Source organism: Salvelinus fontinalis, chromosome 14 (genome assembly GCF_029448725.1).
Source record: "Salvelinus fontinalis isolate EN_2023a chromosome 14, ASM2944872v1, whole genome shotgun sequence".
In the NCBI taxonomy this organism is placed as follows: Eukaryota; Metazoa; Chordata; class Actinopteri; order Salmoniformes; family Salmonidae; genus Salvelinus; species Salvelinus fontinalis.
This window is the reverse complement of record NC_074678.1, coordinates 28,401,090-28,419,738: the sequence shown is the minus strand read 5'-3', so window position 1 is coordinate 28,419,738 and position 18,649 is coordinate 28,401,090. Positions and strand designations below refer to the sequence as shown.

The following is an 18,649-nucleotide window of genomic DNA, read 5'->3' as shown; positions in this document are numbered from 1 at the left end:
AGTCATTTTAACAAATTTGATCCATATTTAGCACAGTAGAAAGCAGGCTTCCAGACCAGGGGCCTGTTGCACAAAAGTAGAATTAAGACATCCGGGATAAATGACTCAGCTGAGCTCAATGAAGCCAAAACATGTGCGTCCAGGCTTAATTGGTTGCACAAAGACCAAGCCAGGATGAGCAGACACGGATTCATTAAGCCAGGTGAAACCAATCCTGGATAGGTGCGCGCTCACGGCTCACTCAAATAGACCCCGCCACAGATCACAGATTAACTGATTTACCATGGCAACTAGAGCCGCGTACTTTTCCCCGTCGGAAGCACAAATCCTCATGGAGGCATACGAGGAGGTAAAAGATATAATTAAGAAGAAAGGCAACACCGCCACAGTGATAAAGCAAAGAGAAAAAGCGTGGCAAAGTATTGCAGACCGCCTGAATGCGTAAGTAGTGCACAATTACACAGTCACCGCTCCGCTGAAACATCACAATTACAATTCAAATATTTAATTCACATCTCCAAAAATGCAGTTGTACTGTAATTATGAAACGGTTAAATTTTTAATTGAAATGCACTGCAGATATGAGTGAAATTGTGTAAAGTAACTCCATCACACTGTATAAAGCTATGATAAATTTTGATATTTTTACTGAAAACAAGACAAAAATACCAAGTAATTTTTTGCAGTGTGACTCCATTAAATGTGTGTGTGTGTGTAGATTAAACATGAACGGGCCAAAACGGACATGGCAGCAGGTCAAAATCAAATACAAGAACATTCTGCAGAATGGTATGGTCCCTGACTAATATTTAACAAAGCACAAGCATATATTGTACCCAGAAGGTGCCTGCTCACACATTGTCTGTACTGTTTTAGCAGTGAAAAAGAATACCCACAGACAAGGCACGGGTGGTGGGTCACCAAAGGCTGACCTTACCCCAGCAGAGGACATGGCCTTGGAGCTAAATAAAGGCAGGCCCGTCTTAGAGGGGATCCCTGGGGGGAAAGAGACGAGCATAGGTTCCTCCCAAGATGCCACCCGCTTCATTCAAGGTATGTCCTTCCATCTCTACATGGGATACAACCACATTCATATTGAATCAATTTGGACTGTCTGACTTTGGTTTACCTATTGCCTTGCAGTGTCTGGCAGCACTGTGTTCCTGTTAGAGCCACCAGCACAAGCACCAGACGATGCTGATCCAGTGAGTACTCCATCAAAGGCATACTGTAGGCCTGGCATGTCTTGTCTACTAGCTTCAATATGAATCCGATTAAATGTGATAGGGTGAAGGCCCCAGTGCAGCAGCAACAGCACATGATGGAGACGATGATGAGGAGGAGACCATCTCTCTGGATTCCAGAAGGCATGAGGTATCATGTTAAGACTGTGAAAGTACTATTTACTCTACAATGGTGAGGAGTCCTCATCAAAATCAAAAAATCGAATTTCTTTTACAGGACCCAGATGCTATACAGTGGGAAAACCAGCCTGGCAACATAGTGCGTATTAATAAAAGGACACCACATCCTGCCAAATTCCAGCTGCGCTAATTGTATTGTGTTCACAGAGCTCACAAGCTATCAGGAAGTTGAACGGCAACCACCTCCGGCGCCAAATAGAACTGGCAGACATAGACATTCAGTACAAGAAGAAAAATATGGAAAATCTTGCACTGGAGTCCGAAATAAAAAAGAGGACAATTAGGAAACTGGACCTTGAAATAAAATAACTTGAGAGGGAGGTGAGATATGCCTTCAATGTACACTGTATGCTAACTGTAACACAAATGTATTAATCATTATTTTTCTTTCCTCCCCCAGCTCCAAGAAGATGACACAGCTCAAAATAAAAATTAGGTATATTCTCGTAAAGTCAAGTGAGCCATGACATATGAGTTCTTATTGTGAGCACACAGGACGGTGGCATCTTTCTAAGGTTTTTTTTATTTTCCCGGCAATCAGTACAACCAAGTCATCGTTATAAGGCATCGCCCTCTTTTGCCCACCCCCCCAGCACCAGGTGTGGCCACTAGCCTATATGAAGGCCCAAAATTGTGTGTTCCTTTCTGCTCTGACAATGGCATGCCCATTCGTGCGAGAAGTGGTGGATGAAGAAGCACTTGTGCTGAGGAGAGCCTTCAGGCGAGAAAGGGTCTTCAGGGACCGGTTGGACCCACTGGCCTTCCCTGATGACCATCTATATGAAAGATACAGGTTTTCTGCAGATGGCATCAGGTATCTATGCAGACTACTGGGTCCCAGGATTAAGCACCGCACTGCACGGAGCCATGCACTGAGTGTGGAGCAAATGGTTTGTGTGGCCTTGCGCTTTTTTGCTAGTGGAGCCTTCCTGTACTCAGTGGGGGATGCTGAACAAGGCCACAATTTGCCGCACAATAAGGAGCGTGTGTCTGGCTATCAAAGCATTAGCAGATGTCTTCATCTCCTTCCCTGGCCACAGAAGACTCTGTGACATCAAAGAGGAGTTCTATAGGATTGCAGGTAAGAGGATCTACAAATTACAGGACAACTGTTAACACATAGTAGGATACTCATTACTTTGTGTGACAGGTTTCCCCAATGTCATTGGTGCAGTGGACTGCACACACATAAGGATAAAAGCCCCCTCAGGTGCCCATGAGGCCGATTTTGTGAATAGGAAATCATTTCACAGCATTAATGTTCAGGTGAACATAACTTTTTGATATTGTCCATTGACGAACACTCTGCATTGCCAGTGATGTGCATTGATTGGTGTAATATTCCTCATCTTATGATTTCAGATGGTCTGCAATGCTGACTGTGTGATCAGCAATGTTGTGGCAAAATGGCCTGGCTCAGTCCATGACTCCAGAATCTTTCGGGCCTCTGAAATCTATCAGTGCCTATCACAAGGTAAGCCACACAACCCCTATTTATAACCATCATGGCTGTGTCAAGAATATCACTGTGTTTATGAGGTAGTAATGATGAGATTTTGTGTTGACAGGTGTGTTGCTGGGAGACAGGGGGTATGGCTGCCAGCCTTTTCTCCTGACACCTTTCACAGACCCCCAGGAAGCACAGCAGGCCTACAACCATGCCCATGCCAGGACCAGGGCCAGAGTTGAAATGACCTTTGGCCTCCTGAAGGCACGCTTTCACTGCCTTCACAAATTAAGGGTCAGCCCTGTTAGGGCATGTGATATTACTGTGGCTTGTGCTGTCCTCCACAATGTGGCCTGCCTGAGGAAGGAGAGGGCCCCCAGAGTGCCACCAGCCATGGACTGGGACAATCCGGCAATCTTCCCTGATGACGACAGTGGTCGGCTGCTGAGGGACCAATATGTGTTGAATTATTTTAGTTAGTATGTGTGCTTTCAATTTTGGTTAAATATGTCCTGCGGTGGCAGAGGAATTTGGTTTTTTTTGGGTTCGTTTTTTTACGAATTTGGCCTCTTATGATGTTTGTGCGGTATACTGTGTGTAATACAAGGCTGCAGGGAGGCTACTGCATCCATTCATTTGTCTGTTCAGTTGATGTGTATGGATTTGTCCTGCATTTATTTTAGTGTGCAGACATGCAGGGTGTGTTATATACAGACCTTTGAATGTGTATGTATCATTTTGTATAATATGCTTGGATTCTGTGCTTTCCATCTTGTAGAGTCACTGTGACTTCAGTTTCGAAAGGAGCTGATGGTTTACCTGCTTTGTTTTGTCCTTATTCAATAAAGGAACATAATGTTACACATTGTGTTTTTATATTCATATGGAATGTGTATTTGTTTATATGACAGAGTACTAGGGCCACACTGAAGAAAAAGGATAAAGTCATAAATTTATGAGGCTGGTTCTTTCTGCAGAAAAGCTACATATTGTTTTGATACTTATGACAATGTGATACTTAATATTCTGGCATGTCTTTGTTTATGAAACCATACCGAAGTACAATTTCACGAAATGCCCCACATCTGTCATTTTAACAACTGTCCTCCTTTAAAACAACTGGTTACAATATTATTACTTGTGTTTTTTTCCCCTCTGTGGCCGTAATATTCTATCATTTTATATATAGCCTTATAGTCTATGGGAAACTGTAAATTATCTAATGATAGCAATATCATCTAAAAATTATTTTTTATCCAAAATCATTGAAATTAATGATCACAAACGTTTAAATAATGACAGTGGGTCTAGTTATATGTGATAACAATGTATAGTGAGCAGTGCAATAACTATTGGTTTCCATTTGTGGTGACTGCTGACTGACATTAGGGATGAGATTAAATAGATCCTGGAATTTAGCCTGGTCTGGAGCAGGCTAGCTCCACAGAATAAATCTCCATGGTAATTTATACCATAACATATCCTCCTGCCCCCTATCCATCTTTAGTGCAACCGGATTACAGATCAATTGAGCCAGGATCACCAAGATATCCTGGCTTAATCCCTTATCCTAGTTTTGTGCAACAGGCCCCAGAACAATGTAAAACGTGAACGCACAATCCAGAATGACAACACCTCACCTGATTGTTAGGAAGAAAAAGCCCTGTCCACCAGAGCTTGTGTTTTTCTGTGCTGCTTGCTTGCATATTACTTTTTTACAACTGCAAAACATTTGGAACAGGTTAGTCACAGAATTTGTGCCAAAACTCTGAGCGCACAGATTCAACATCGACAAATTTAGTTTTGATTCACAGAAGATTCACCAGTTGCAAGTTTAGTAAATTAGTTGCATTAATTCTGAAATGTTGTTGCATGCTTGCAAATCTTCCTGAATTCATTCACATATCAACTTACATGTTTGGAAGTGTTGTATTTATTCACACATCATGTTATGAGCTTGTGTTGTATTTATTCTCAAAAGAAGTTCAATGTTTACAAATATTTTTTGCAACTACAAAACTTAGTATACAGGTGCAACTCATATTTTACATGCTTGTATAATTAAGTCACTCTTTTAACTCCCTAGAGTTCGGCTAGGTGCCAGGAGAACTGAAGCATGCTGATGGGAATCAACTGAGGTGAAATAATCAGCCCACAATTGATTATGAGTGCAGGTTTTAGATTCAACAGTAAACCGACTCAAATTAATCAAGGATCCTTTATTAGTCTAAAGTAACTTAAAATCCATCTGGGACAGCACACTTTCTCTTTATTTTGCAGCCACTTTGTTTGCCTGGTCTGAGAGAGACAACTAACCATTTTTTTTTTTTTTTTTTTTTTTTTTACACACACAATGATATGGACAGGGGTCATTGAAAAGCAGAAATTATGGAGGACGACACAATATCATAAGTCATATCCTATTCATAATGCAACCTCACATTTTCTTACAAAACCAAAGATGTGCAGTCAATATGCTAACACTTTTTACAATGACGGAAAAACAGGCAGTAAAAATAGCTACAGAGCATGTACAGACAATGGAACACTTATAAAAACTTGATATGTATGTACTTGCTAATTATAATTAGGAAGTGTATTGTGCAAGTAACACATTCCCAATGGACAAAAAAAAGCATCAAAGCATTGTTGGAATAATCAGATTATAATAATGGGCTCCCGAGTGCCGCAGCGGTCTAAGGCACTGCATCTTAGTGCAAGAGGCATCACCCCAGTCCCTGGTTCGAATCCAGGCTGTATTACATACGGCCGTGATTGGGAGTCCCATAGGGTGGCGCACAATTTGCCCAGCGTCGTCCAGGTTTGGCCGGGGTAGGCCGTCAATGTAAATAAGAATTTGTTCATAACTGACTTGCCTAGTTAAATAAAGGTTAAATAAAAATGTTTAATTATATAACTTAAATCAAGTAAATGAAACAGTCAATAATTCTAGATCAAAGTATTCAGATCCCTTCCCTTTTCCCACATTGTTACATTACAGCCTTACTCCAAAATTGATTAAATAAAGATACTCATCAATACAGTATCCCATAATGACAAAGCTAAATAAGGTTTTTAGAAATTTTTGCAAATATAAACAACTAAAAACATACCTTATTTACATAAGTATTCAGACCATTACGGCCTCCCGAGTGGCACAGTGGTCTAAGGCACTGCATCGCAGTGCTACTAGAGATCCAGGTTAGAGTCCAGGCTTTGTCGCTGCCGGCCGCGACCGGGAGACCCATGGGGCGGTGCACAATTGGCTCAGCGTCGTCCGGGTTAGGGGAGGGTTTGGCCGGCAGGAATGTTCTTGTCACATTGACAACAAGCGACTCCTGTGGCGGAATGGGAGCAATGCACGCTGACACGGTCATCAGGTGCACGGTGTTTCCTCCGACACAATGCTGTGGCTGGCTGCCGGGTTTAAGTGTCATTGTGTCGAGAAGCATTGCGGCTTGGCTGGGATGTTTCAGAGAATGCCAGGCTCTCGACCTTCACCTTTCACGAGTCCGTATGAGAGTTGCAGCAATGGTACAAGACTGTAACTACCAATTGGATACCACGAAATTGGGGAGAATAAATAAATAAAAGGATTCAGACCCTTTGATTCAGACCCACCCATACAAATCAGCTGGGCTTGACAATCTGGACCCTCTATTTCTGAAACTGTCCGCCGCCATTGTCGCACCCCCTATTACCAGCCTGTTCAACCTCTCCTTCGTATCATCTGAGATCCCCAAGGATTGGAAAGCTGCCGCGGTCATCCCCCTCTTCAAAGGGGGAGACACCCTGGACCCAAACTGTTACAGACCTATATCCATCCTGCCCTGCCTATCTAAGGTCTTCGAAAGCCAAGTCAACAAACAGATCACTGACCATCTTCGAATCCCACCGTACCTTCTCCGCTGTGCAATCCGGTTTCCGAGCCGGTCACGGGTGCACCTCAGCCACGCTCAAGGTACTAAACGATATCATAACCGCCATCGAAAAAAGACAGTACTGTGCAGCCGTCTTCATCGACCTGGCCAAGGCTTCGACTCTGTCAATCACCATATTCTTATCGGCAGACTCAGTAGCCTCGGTTTTTCTAATGACTGCCTTGCCTGGTTCACCAACTACTTTGCAGACACAGTTCAGTGTGTCAAATCGGAGGGCATGTTGTCCGGTCCTCTGGCAGTCTCTATGGGGGTACCACAGGGTTCAATTCTCGGGCCGACTCTTTTCTCTGTATATATCAATGATGTTGCTCTTGCTGGGGGCGATTCCCTGATCCACCTCTACGCAGACGACACCATTCTGTATACTTCTGGCCCTTCCTTGGACACTGTGCTATCTAACCTCCAAACGTGCTTCAATGCCATACAACACTCCTTCCGTGGCCTCCAACTGCTCTTAAACACGAGTAAAACCAAATGTATGCTTTTCAAACGTTCGCTGCCTGCACCCGCACGCCCGACTAGCATCACCACCCTGGACGGTTCCAACCTAGAATATGTGGACATCGATAAGTACCTAGGTGTCTGGCTAGACTGCAAACTCTCCTTCCAGACTCATATCAAACATCTCCAATCCAAAATTAAATCTAGTCGGCTTTCTATTTCGCAACAAAGCCTCCTTCACTCACGCGGCCAAACTTACCCTAGTAAAACTGACTATCCTACCGATCCTCGACTTCGGCGATGTCATCTACAAAATATCTTCCAATACTCTACTCAGAAAACTGGATGCAGTTTATCACAGTGCCATCCGTTTTGTTACTAAAGCACCTTATACCACCCACCACTGCGACCTGTATGCCCTAGTCGGGTGGCCCTCGCTACATGTTCGTCGTCAGACCCACTGGCTCCAGGTCATCTACAAGGTTATGCTAGGTAAAGCGCCGCCTTATCTCAGTTCACTGGTCACGATGGCAACACCCACCTGTAGCATGCGCTCCAGCAGGTGTATCTCACTGATTATCCCTAAAGCCAAAACCTAATTTGGCTGCCTTTCCTTCCAGTTCTCTGCTGCCTGCAACTTGAACGAAATGCAAAAATCTCTGAAGTTGGAGACTTTTATCTCCCTCAACAACTTAAAACATCTGCTATCTGAGCAGCTAACCGATCGCTGCAGCTGTACACAGTCCATCGGTATATTGCCCACCCAATTTACCTACCTCATCTCCATACTGTTTTTATTTATTTACTTTTCTGCTCTTTTGCACACCAGTATCTCTACTTACACATGATCATCTGATGATTTATCACTCCAGTGTTAATCTGCTAAATTGTAATTATTCTCTCTTATGGCCTATTTATTGCCTACCTCCTCATGCCTTTTGCACACATTGTATATAGATTCTCTTTTTTTCCCTACTATGTTATTGACTTGTTATTGTTTACTCCATGTGTAACTGTGTTGTTGTCTGTTCACACTGCTATGCTTTATCTTGGCCAGGTCGCGGAGTTGCAAATGAGAACTTGTTCTCAACTAGCCTACCTGGTTAAATAAAAGGTTAAATAAAAAAATATGAGACTCGAAATTGAGCTCAGGTGCATCCTGTTTACATTGATCATCCTTGAGATGTCCACCTGTGGTAAATTCAATTGATTGGGCATCATTTGGAAATGCACACACCTGTCTATATAATGTCCCACAGTTGACAGTGCATGTCAGAGAAAAAAACAAGCCAAGAGGTCGAAGGGATTGTCCGTAGAGCTCCGAGACAGGATTGTGTTGAGGCACAGATCAGGGAGAGGGTACCAAAAACATGTATGCATCATTGAAATCCCCAAGAACACTCCATCATTCTTAAATGGAAGAACTTTGGAAACATCAAGACTCTTCCTAGAGCTGGTTGCCCGGCCAAACTGAGCAATCGTGGGAGAAGGGCCTTGGTCAGGGAGGGGACCAAGAACCTGATGGTCACGCTGACAGAGCTCCAGATTTCTTCTGTGGAGATAGAACCTTCCAGAAGGACAACCATCTCTGCAGTACTCCACCAATCAGGCCTTTATGGTAGTGGCCAGAAGGAAGCCACTTCTCAGTAAAAGGCACATGACAGCCCGCTTGGAGTTTGCCAAAAGTCAACTAAAGGACTATGAGAAAAAAGATAATCTGGTCTGATGAAACCAAGATTGAACTCTTTGGCCTGAATGCCAAGTCTGGAGGAAACCTGGCACCATCCCTACGGTGAAGCACGGCGGCAGCATTATGCTTTGGGAATGTTTTTCAGTGTCAGGGACTGGGAGACTAGTCAGGTTCCAGGGAAAGATGGTCGATCACTATTACAGAGATCCTTGATGAAAACCTGCTTCAGAGCTCTCAGGACCTCAGACTGGGGCGAAGGTTCACCTTCCAACAGGACAACAACTCTAAGCACACAGACAAGACAACGCAGGAGTGGGTTCAGGACCATTCTCTGAGTGTCCCAGCCAGAGCCCGGACTTGAACCCGATCGCACATCTTTGGAGAAACCTGAAAATAGCTGTGCAGCGACGCTCCCCATCCTGACAGATCTAGAGAGAGAATGGGAGAAACTCCCCAATTACAGGTGTGCCAAACTTGTAGCGTCATTCCCAAGAAGACTCAAGGCTGTAATCGCTGGCAAAGGTGCTTCAACAACGTACTGAGGAAAGGGTCTGAATACTTATGTAAATTAGACATTCCTTTTTCATTATGGGGTATTGTGTGTAGATTGATGAGGAAAAAAAGCTATTTAATACATTTTAGAATAAGGCTGTAATATTAAAAATTTGGGTAAAAAGTCAAGGGGTCCGAATAATTTCCGAATGCACTGTAGTTCAGAAACCATTTCAACAATAAGCAGTTGCCTGTACTATTGCACATCAATACATACAATACACATCAAAAACTTTCTTCAAATGTGAATTGTAGTTTTTCAGCAGGTTATAAATTATTTAAAGTGATGTCACACTGTTAACCTGTGAATATTTAATCAACCTGTAAAACAAGTAATCTATATACAATTCTAGAATAATCATTCAAATGCCCTTCAAAAGTTAATTGAATTATATTTAGTCTAGTTTGCTGTAATATACAGTATTTCTTCCTTTGCATTGAATGTGCCTGCCACTGCTTAAGCAGATAGTTGTAATATATCAGTGCCAACAAAACAAAAAGATATACAGTACCACTCAAAAGTTTGGACACACCGACTAATTCAGGGGGTTCTCTATTTTTACTATTTCCTACATTGAAGAATAATAGTGAAGACATCAAAACTATGAAATAACACATGGAATCATGTAGTAACCAAAAAAGTGTTTAAAAAATCAAAATATATTTGAGATTCTTCAAAGTAGCCACCCTTTGCCTTGATGGATTTGCACTCTTGAATTCTCTCAACCAGCTACACCTGGAAAGATTTTCCAACAATCTTGAATGAGTTCCCACATATGCTGAGCACTTGGCTGCTTTTCCTTCAGTCTGCGGTCCAACTCATCCAAAATCATCTCATTTGGGTTGAGGTTGGGTGATTGTGGAGGCCAGGTCATCTGATGCAGCACTCCATCGCTCTCCTTCTTGGTCAAATAGCCCTTACACAGCCTGGAGGTGTGTTGGGTCATTGTCCTGTTGAAAAACAAATCATAGTCCCACTAAGCGCAAACCAGATGGGATGGCATTTTGCTGCAGAATGCTGTGGTAGCCATGCTGGTTAAGTGTGCCTTGAATTCTAAATAAATGACTGACAGTGTCACCATCAAAGCATCCACACACCATCACACCTCCTCCTCCATGCTTCACGGTGGGAACCACACGAGAAGATCATCCGTTCACCTACTCTGCATCTCCTAGACACAAATTTGGACTCATCAGACCAAAGGACAGATTGCCACCAGTCTAATGTACATTGCTTGTGTTTCTTGGCCCAAGCAAGTCTCTTTTTTTATTGGTGTCCTTTAGAGGTGGTGTGTTTGCAGCAATTCGACCATGAAGGCCTGATTCACGCAGTCTCCTTTGAACAGTTGATGTTGAGATGTGTCTGATACTTGAACTCTGTAAAGCATTTATTTGGGCTGCAATCTGAGGTGCAGTTAACTCTAAATCAAATCAAATGTTATTGGTCACATACACATGGTTAGCAGATGTTTTTGCGAGTGAAGCAAAATGCTTGTGTTTCTAGTTCCGACAGTGCAGTAATATGTAACAAGTAATCTAACAATTCCACAACATCTACCTAATACACACAAATCTAAGGGATGGAATAAGAATAAATACATATATGAGCGATGACCGAGCGGCATAGGCAAGATGCAGTAGATGGTATAAAATACAGTTTATACATATGAAATGAGTAATGCAAGATATGTAAACACTATTGAAGTGCCATTATTAAAGTGACTAGTGATCCATTTATTAATGTGGCCAATGATTTCAAGTCTGTATGTAGGCAGCAGCCTCTCTGTGCTAGTGATGGCTGTCAGTCTCTCGGTCCCAGCTTTGATGCACCTGTACTGACCTCACCTTCTGGATGGTAGCGGGGTGAACAGGCCGTGGCCCGGGTGGTTGTTGTCCTCGATGATCTTTCTGGCCCTCCTGTGACATCGGTGCTGTAGTTGGAGGGCAGGGAGTTTGCCCCCGGTGATGCGTTGAGCAGACCGCACCACTCTCTGGAGACCCCTGCAGTTGTGGGCGGTGTTAAATGTCTTACTCACATCGGCCACCGAAAAGGAGAGGGGGGGCCCGCAGTTCTTGGTAGCGGGCCGCGTCGGTGGCACTATTATTATCCTCAAAGCAGGCAAAAGTGTTTAGTTTGTCTGGAAGCAAGACGTAGGTGTCCGTGACGTGGCAGGTTTTCATTTTGTAGTCCGTGATTGTCTGTAGACCCTGCCACACGTATGAGCCGTTGAATTGCGCCTCCACTTTGTCCCTATAACAACATTTTGCTTGTTTGATTGCCTTGCAGAGGGAATAACTACACTGTTTGTATTCAGCCATATTCCCAGTCATCTTTCTTTGCGCGAATGCCACCATCTATCCACGGTTTCTGGTTAGGGTAGGTTTTAAGTCACAGTGGGTACAAGATTTCCAATGCACTTCCTTATAAACTCACTCACCGAATCAGCGTATAAATCAATATTATTCTCTGAGGCTGCCCAGAACATTTCCCTGTCCGTGTGATCAAAACAATCTTGAAGCATGGATTCCGATTGGTCAGACCAGCGTTGAATAGTTCTAGTCATGGGTACATCCTGTTTGAGTTTCTGCCTATAGGACGGGAGGAGAAAAATGAAGTCATGGTCAGATTTGACGAAGGGAGGGCGGGGGAGGGCCTTGTATGCATCACGGAAGTTAGAGAAGCAGTGATACAGTGTATTGATGGCACGAGTGCTACAATCAATATGCTAATAGAATTTAGGTAGCCTTGTTCTCAAATTTGCCTTGATAAAATCCCCAGCTACAATAAATGCAGTCTCGGGATATATTGTTTCCAGTTTGCATAGAGTCCAGTTTAGTTCCTTGAGGGCCGTCGTGATATCGGCTTGAGCGGGGAGATACACGGCTGTGACAGTAACGGACAAGAATTCTCTTGGGAGATAATATGGTCGGCATTTGATTATGAGGAATTCTAGGTTAGGTGAACAAAAGGACTTGAGTTGCTGTATGTTGTTATGATTATAATGAGTCATTAATCATGAAGCATACACCCTTGCCCTTCTTCAAAAGAGAGATGTTTATTTCTGTTGCCGCGACTCAAAGAATCCCGGTGGCTGTACCGACTCCGACAACATATCCAGAGAGAGCCATGTTTCCGTGAAACAGACTGTTACAATCCCTGATGTCTGGAAAGCAACCCTTGCCCTAATTTCGTCTTCCTTGTTATCTAGACTGGACATTGGCGAGTAATATAATCGGAAACGGTGGGTGATGTGCAAGCCTCCGAAGTCTGACCAGGAGGCTGCTCCGTCTACCTCTTCTGCGGAGACGTTACTTTGGGGCGGCCTCTGGAATGAGATCCAACGCCCTGGGTTGCGGTGCAAACAAAGGATCCACTTCGAGAAAGTCATATTCCTGGACGTAATGTTGGTAAGTTGCCGTCACTCTGATATCCTCTATTTCTTCCTGGCTGTATGTAATAACACTTAAGATTGTCTGGGCTAACAATGTAAAAAATAAAACAGAAAAAAACAAAATACTGCATAGTTTCCTAAGGACTAGAAGCGAGATGACACTGTCGGCACCATCTTGATAGGTCTAATGAACTTATCCTCTTCAGCAGAGGTAACTCTGGGTCTTCCTTTCCTGTGGCAGTCCTCATGAGAGCCAGTTTCATAAAAGCGCCTAATGGTTTTTGAAACTACACTTGAAGAAACTTTCAAAGTTCTTGACATTTTCCAGATTGACTGACCTTTATGTCTTCAAGTAATGATGGACTGTTGTTCCTCATTTCTTATTTGATCTGTTCTTGCCATAATGTGGACTTGGTCTTTTACCAAATAAGGCCCTCTTCTGTATACCACCCCTACCTTGTCACAACACAACTGATTGGCTCAAACACATTAAGGAAAGAATTTCCACAAATGAACTTTAAACAAGGCACACCTGTTAATTGAAATGCATTCCGGTGACTACCTCATGAAGCTGGTTGAGAGAATTGTAAGAGTGTGCAAAGCTGTCATCAAGGCAGAGGGTGGCTACTTTGAAGAATCAAATATATTTTGATTTGTTTAACACTTGTCGTTACTACATGATTCCATATGTGTTATTTCATAGTTTTGATGTCTTCACTATTATTCTACAATGTAGAAAAAAGTACAAATAAAGAAAAACCCTGGAATGAGTAGGTGTGTCCAAACATTTGACTGGTACTGTACACGCAAATAATAATACTAGAGTTGACCTGAGCTTGACGTAAAATAATTGCATAAAAATTGTCTAATGAGGAAGTTGAAAATGCACTCAAATCTCTTTCGTTATCAGATTGGATCTTACTATAGCCAGATGCTCTACGCTTCCTTTCTTGGCAGTGTAGGGTGAGGAATGGGCATACCACATGTTTGATTGACATGTTCCATTGCAGAAATGTTCAATATGTCAGCAGGACATACTTTTTCCTTTTTGCCAAAACACCGTTCATATGTTTTCTGGGTTGCATTGGTCTGTTTAGCGTAGGAAGAAATTGATCCTCTGTGGTATGGATTTGCAGCCTTGGGCAGAGAACAGCCTCTCCTCCTTGGGTATATATAGCATGGCCTTTGCCACTTCGTCCAGCGTTCCCTCGTCTGGCTCCAAACCCCGCGCTGCATAGGCATCACGGGCACAGAGCTTGACATGACGGTATTCCAGAGGTAGGAAGGGCACAAAGAAGTCAATAAGGTGACCTGACATCAGTTCACTCTGTGCAAAGCCTCCTGGAAAGCAGACAAACAGGTATATCCACAATTCGAGAAAGGTATTTACATCAAAACATGTTATGCAATTCAAAATGTTTTAATCCATTTCTAATTAGTATTCTGTATTTTGCAAACTATTAGTTTTTGTGTTAACAGTGTAGTAGGGTTCATGAGAAAGGCATCTTCAATCTTGCTCTGTGAAAACGTTTTTACAGTGCATTTGGAAAGTGTTCCGGACTTGAACCCGATCAAACATCTCTGGAGTCCTGAATATAGCTGTGCAGCAACTCTCCACATCCAACCTGACAGAGCTTGAGAGGCTCTGCAGAGAAGAATGGGAGAAACTCCCGCTTGTAGCTTAATACCCAAGAGGCTTTAATCGCTGCCAAAGGTGATTCAACAAAGTACTGAGTAAAGGGTCTGAATACTTATGTAAATGTGATGTTTATTTTATAAATTTGCTAAGATTTATAAAAACCTGTTTTTGCTTTGTCTTTATGTAGATTGACAAGGGGGAAAAAACAATTTGATCAATTTTAGAATAAGGCTGTAATGTAACAAATGTGTAAAAAGTAAAGGGGTCTAAATACTTTCCAAATGCACTATATCTAAAAGCTGAGAATGAGTGTGAGTGATTGTAAAGCCACTGTTGGTACCTTGAGAATCCATAGCTTCAGCACGTAGCCGGTGTTCCAAGTCCTCCATCCCAATGTCCTCTCTGTTTTGCCCTGAGTGCCAGAAGTCCAAGGCCACATCGTTGATGGTGGTCCCACCAATATTACTACAAATAATTATTACAACATATCTTGATTAGGGTCAGTTGGGTTTCCTTACATGAGTTAGTGGAAGAGGCCTCGCAATAATTTAAAGGGTATATATATCTAACCTGAGGAATAAGAAGACAGCCCTCCTATAGCTGACCCCATCCACATTGTCATAATGGTCCATATAGGGCTTGATAGCATCTATAAGGCCGGGGTGCAGTTTCTCAGCCTCATCAAAGATGAAAAGTGTCTGTGGGCAACGCAGCACCATGTCCCGGATAGCTTCTCTGAGCTGGCCCTGGAAAGAGAGCCAGGTGTGAGCACAAAAATATCACCTCTAACTCGCTCCCATTTAAGACAGGTGTGCAATATATTCACAAGATTAAAATATGCACAGGCATTCCATGTATTATTCTACATATTTTAATCCACAAAAAATTGCTCTCAATAATTTTCTGAGTTTGGACATACTATTGTACATTTGTTTAATTCCTGCTTTGGTCGAGATCAAGTTGTGTAATTGAATCAATTGCTTCACTATCATTTTGAAATAGTGATAGTATGTATTATGCAATTTAACATTGAGTTTATAATTGGTTGGAAGGTTGCCTAGCTGGTGTGAGTTCCAATAACTTATTTAGGTGGTGACCTGGAAAATGTAAAAGTTCACATTGTCTTTTTAAACTAAATATTTAGGTAGTCCTACTCCATGAATGTTGACAATGCATGGCAATAAAACAGGGTCTCAAAAGATGTATTATATAATCTATTAACCCATATTCACAACATAGTTCTGTTCTGCACATGTTCCTGGCAGAGAGGAGTCATGTCTGTACCAACAGCTAGGCTCACCTTGTATGTGTCCACCAGTCTGGCATGGGGGAAATGGAATGGGGCGATGAACAGACGCACACACTCGCTCTTCACCCCGTCCCGGTACAAGTTGTCAGCTACAATCCGGGTCACAAAGTTCTTGCCCGTGCCGGAGCAGCCATGGAAGGAGAGGGTCAATGGCTTATTGGATTCAGGGTTACTGATGAAGCCCTGCACAGCCTTCAGAACCACTGATTGGGCAAGGTGCTGCCCATGAAGCTTTAGCTGTAGATCACTAGCCAGACCTGAAACAGAACATCAAAATGAGCACTGCACAAAAATGACATAGCTGGTGGAACATACATTAATATAAATATTGCCTCAATATGACTTCATCTTACCTGTAATATTATTTGTTATCCGACAATCCCCTGATTCACAGCACTGTCCCAGGCTGCAATACCACTGTGACAGCAAACTGATATAGTCTTGAGGGAATGCTGCCCATAGGTCCCTAGTAGGTACTAAAATGGCCACACAAATGTACAGTGTAAACATGTAATGCAGAGCTAGACATAGCTGTTGCAATCAATTAAACAACACTATCATTTCTGCTTAAGACAAGTTTGCAAGGAAAATACTAACACTTTTACATATCATCACTGGATAATAAATTAAATAAGACATTCCCTCGATGTTTGAATAAACTAACTAATCATCGTTGCTTACTTATATTTATCTGCATTGTAATAAAAATAGGTTTGTCCTGTGTAAAAAACGAATTTATGCCTTACAAAATGTTCCTATGGACAGTCAGTGACAAGTACAAGCTCCAGTGCGTCTGTTTCTTTAGTGAGGATAGATCCGACATGATCGATCTGACTACACCCAGACTGTTGGAATTACGGTCTCAATTTTGATATTTCTACAGAATAAACTTTTTTTTTTTACTTGCAGAAAATAAATAAACACCATACCTTGCTGAGTCGCATCATCTTGATTCGGTTGACACTCCCCTTCCCATATATTACAATAAATATAATTGAAATAATACGTAGATACATTTGAAATACTGTCAAATTGAAAGAAATCTGCCTTTGCAGAAACAGCCCAAAATATGGGCAAAAGTGGGTAGTAGAACATCAGTGACGCCGTAAATGTGCGATTATAAGAGAGTGGTCGTCAATGACGGCATTCTTCAAACCTCTGTCCATTCAAACCTGTCAAACTATGGAGCGAAATATCTGCCAAAAGATGGAATATACGTATCGTTAGAAAATCCATATCAAAATTGTTAGGATAGTAAGAAAAGCAATGCGTGAAACATGGAATGTAAACGTTACATTTAATCTGTGAACATGCAAACACCATGTTACGATTACGGACTAACATTTTAGGTTTGAACAAATCTTGTTGTGTTGCAATTATGATGTACTATAATACCTTTTACAGTTTTGGATATTTCATCTCACCAACAAACAAAAAAACGTAGACCAAACGGCCTGTGAGGAGTGCTACGCGAACAAACATAACACAGTATAGAAAAAACGGAAGTCAGGGAAACCGGAAAGAGGTATCCTGCACGTTTTCAAGTTAAAAGTATCCATTCTATATCACTCCTTAGTTTAAATTTACTTCACAATTAGGTATTGTTGTGAATTGTGAGATATTACTGCACTGTTGGAGCTAGAAACACAAGCATTTCGCTACACCCGCAATAACATCTGCTAATTATGTGTATGTGACCAATACAATTTGATTATGCCTACAACAGTGAAGTTTCAGTCCGCTAAGTGTATCTCTACAGCATTGGCATCTACCAGGAATAATAAAACAGAATAATAGCTGTTATAGCTGTTTAGTTCATCTATGAATTATGTATGACCACTTGATTCTTTGCCACTCAAAATATTTGGATATTTAATTTATGCCTCAAAATCTTGCCAAAGCATATTGTGTAGGAGGGGTTAATATTTGACATGATTTATATGAATCGGGTCATGAACATATGGATTTTGAGATTAACATGTTAGAGGTTAAACGTAGGCTAAATCTGGCATAAATTTATTCCCACACTTTACAATAACTCTGTTGCAGTGGTTTTAGGTAGTGTCTGTATAGGCTATTCCCTCCATCGCAACATTGCTGCCCATTTGAAGATCGTGTGATCTCCATGCGCCTTCGGAAAAGCTCCCTTCAGCCTCAAAATATGTCCTTCTGGAGGCATGCAGCCATAGTCATTATACCCTAATGCTAAATAAAGGTTAAATAAATAATGTAGGCCTATTTGCCGACTAGCCATCATTCCAACATATTTAAACATTTAATTCATCCTTCATTCAGTTCAGTCAGTTAATGTCATCCATTCAGTAATTTGTCTCAGTTGCAATAGGAACTAAATTAAAGAGAATAGAACAGTCTTATCCATTTGTTTATTAAAATCCATGTGTGTATTCTATTATCTAAATTCTCCAAAGGTCTTTAGCCTAACACTTTTTTTACATTTTTAATTTAAGCCTATCAAAAAATAAAATAAAATAGGCCTTCAACTTGCTGGCATTGAAATTGATCAAATCAAGTTTTATTTGTCACATGCGCGGAAGACAACAGGTGTAGTAGACCTTACAGAGAAACGCTTCCTTACAAGCCCTAACCAACAATGCAGTTAAAAAATTATTTTAAAAACCTTACAAAAATAAGAATAACAAATAAGTCACAAATAATTAAAGAGCAGCAGTAAAATAACAAGAGCTATCATTTTGGGTACTGGTGATGACTGCAAGCTTTTTGAAAGTATAATGTTGACATGATCAGTCCAATCAAAGCTACTGTAGATATAACGTGATTTGACAATTTTATCTG

General features: G+C 41.7%; 2 protein-coding genes across 3 annotated transcripts; one reads left to right on the top strand and one right to left on the bottom strand.

The window, feature by feature from the left end:
* Window positions 1–3,732, top strand: LOC129810568 (putative nuclease HARBI1). 2 transcript variants are annotated; one of them, XR_008752747.1, is made up of 6 exons: window positions 1–789; window positions 877–1,053; window positions 1,144–1,745; window positions 1,825–2,505; window positions 2,787–2,898; window positions 2,993–3,732. XR_008752747.1 is itself a non-coding variant. In XM_055861207.1 (5 exons), the coding sequence occupies exons 3-5, from the start codon at window positions 2,437–2,439 to the stop codon at window positions 3,349–3,351; spliced, it is 540 nt and encodes a 179-aa protein (XP_055717182.1). In that variant the 5' UTR covers window positions 21–1,053; window positions 1,144–1,745; window positions 1,825–2,436; the 3' UTR covers window positions 3,352–3,732. The 2 variants fall into 2 exon arrangements, 1 of the variants encoding a protein (XP_055717182.1); XM_055861207.1 differs by having other exon boundaries at window positions 21–1,053.
* Window positions 3,733–5,070: 1,338 nt separating this feature from the next.
* LOC129810567 (torsin-1A-like) lies at window positions 5,071–17,355 on the bottom strand. Its single transcript, XM_055861206.1, has 7 exons — window positions 17,231–17,355; window positions 16,765–17,031; window positions 16,189–16,311; window positions 15,827–16,092; window positions 15,097–15,272; window positions 14,867–14,991; window positions 5,071–14,228 (listed from the first exon to the last, which is right to left on the bottom strand). Exons 2-7 carry the CDS (start codon window positions 16,928–16,930, stop codon window positions 13,981–13,983), a joined length of 1,104 nt encoding a protein of 367 aa, XP_055717181.1. The 5' UTR covers window positions 16,931–17,031; window positions 17,231–17,355; the 3' UTR covers window positions 5,071–13,980.
* Between the last annotated feature and the right edge of the window lie 1,294 nt (window positions 17,356–18,649).